At 32.8% G+C, this 1,034-nt stretch overlaps 1 protein-coding gene across 1 annotated transcript; it reads left to right on the top strand.

Annotated features, from left to right (window-relative positions):
* The first annotated feature begins 32 nt into the window (after window positions 1-32).
* Tsp_15799 (long-chain fatty acid transport protein 4) lies at window positions 33-529 on the top strand. The gene is made up of 2 exons (XM_003367810.1): window positions 33-137; window positions 368-529. Exons 1-2 carry the CDS (start codon window positions 33-35, stop codon window positions 527-529), a joined length of 267 nt encoding a protein of 88 aa, XP_003367858.1.
* Window positions 530-1,034: the final 505 nt, after the last annotated feature.

Genomic DNA, 1,034 nt, shown 5'->3' with positions numbered 1-1,034 from the left:
GGATAGGTGAAAATTTCACACCCCAGAAGAGAATGGCTGGATCAGAAGATCAATCGCACAATCACCCGTGGTGTATTTTGTCAGATCACTGGGTTGAGATGTGGAAAAAACATTTTCATCCCATTACTCATCTTTCGGTATTTTTCAGGATACATAGGTCTGTCATAATTTGCAGCTATAAAGATAGCAAATTCCGTTGTAGACATGAATCCATTGCGAGGGCAAATGGCCATATTTATTGACAAATATGTGCATACATATCGCTTTCCGCAAAGCCAATAAGTGGGCAGCAAAAAAACGATGAAGCCATTAAGTTGATTTACTTTTAATCATATTCATATATACGCTATTTAAAATATTATTTCAGAGCCAACACAAAGTGCGCAAGCCAGAGCTGGTCAAAGAGGGTTTTAATCCTGTCAGTTGTATTTCTGATCATCTGTACGTTTTGAATCATGAAAAGGATGCCTATGAAGTACTTGACGCACTGAAGTATCAAGACATTATAGAAGGGCGAATGAATATATAAAATGGAGGTTAGTTTGTGTTTATTTTATGTGGTTGTTGTCATTATGAATATTATTTCTATAATTTTTTTCTATTTTATCGTTGAATAAGTTGAACTCGCTGCCAGTATTTATTTTTTTAAATTTATCTATTGATCAGCATACCATCAGTGATTTAACGGAACATCAATATATATATATATATATATATATATATATATATATATTGATGTTCAGGCAGATCACCGTTGTTCTGCTGCTCAATATATAAATATCAAAAAATAAATACTGGCAGCGAGTTCAACTTATTCAACGATAAAATAGAAAAAAATTATAGAAATAATATTCATAATGACAACAACCACATAAAATAAACACAAACTAACCTCCATTTTATATATTCATTCGCCCTTCTATAATGTCTTGATACTTCAGTGCGTCAAGTACTTCATAGGCATCCTTTTCATGATTCAAAACGTACAGTTGATCAGAAATACAACTGACAGGATTAAAACCCTCTTTGACCAG

Source organism: Trichinella spiralis (genome assembly GCF_000181795.1).
Source record: "Trichinella spiralis strain ISS 195 chromosome Unknown Scfld3644, whole genome shotgun sequence".
Lineage (NCBI taxonomy): Eukaryota > Metazoa > Nematoda > Enoplea > Trichinellida > Trichinellidae > Trichinella > Trichinella spiralis.
Note: the sequence above shows the minus strand (reverse complement) of the source record. Positions and strands in the feature narration are given on the sequence as shown.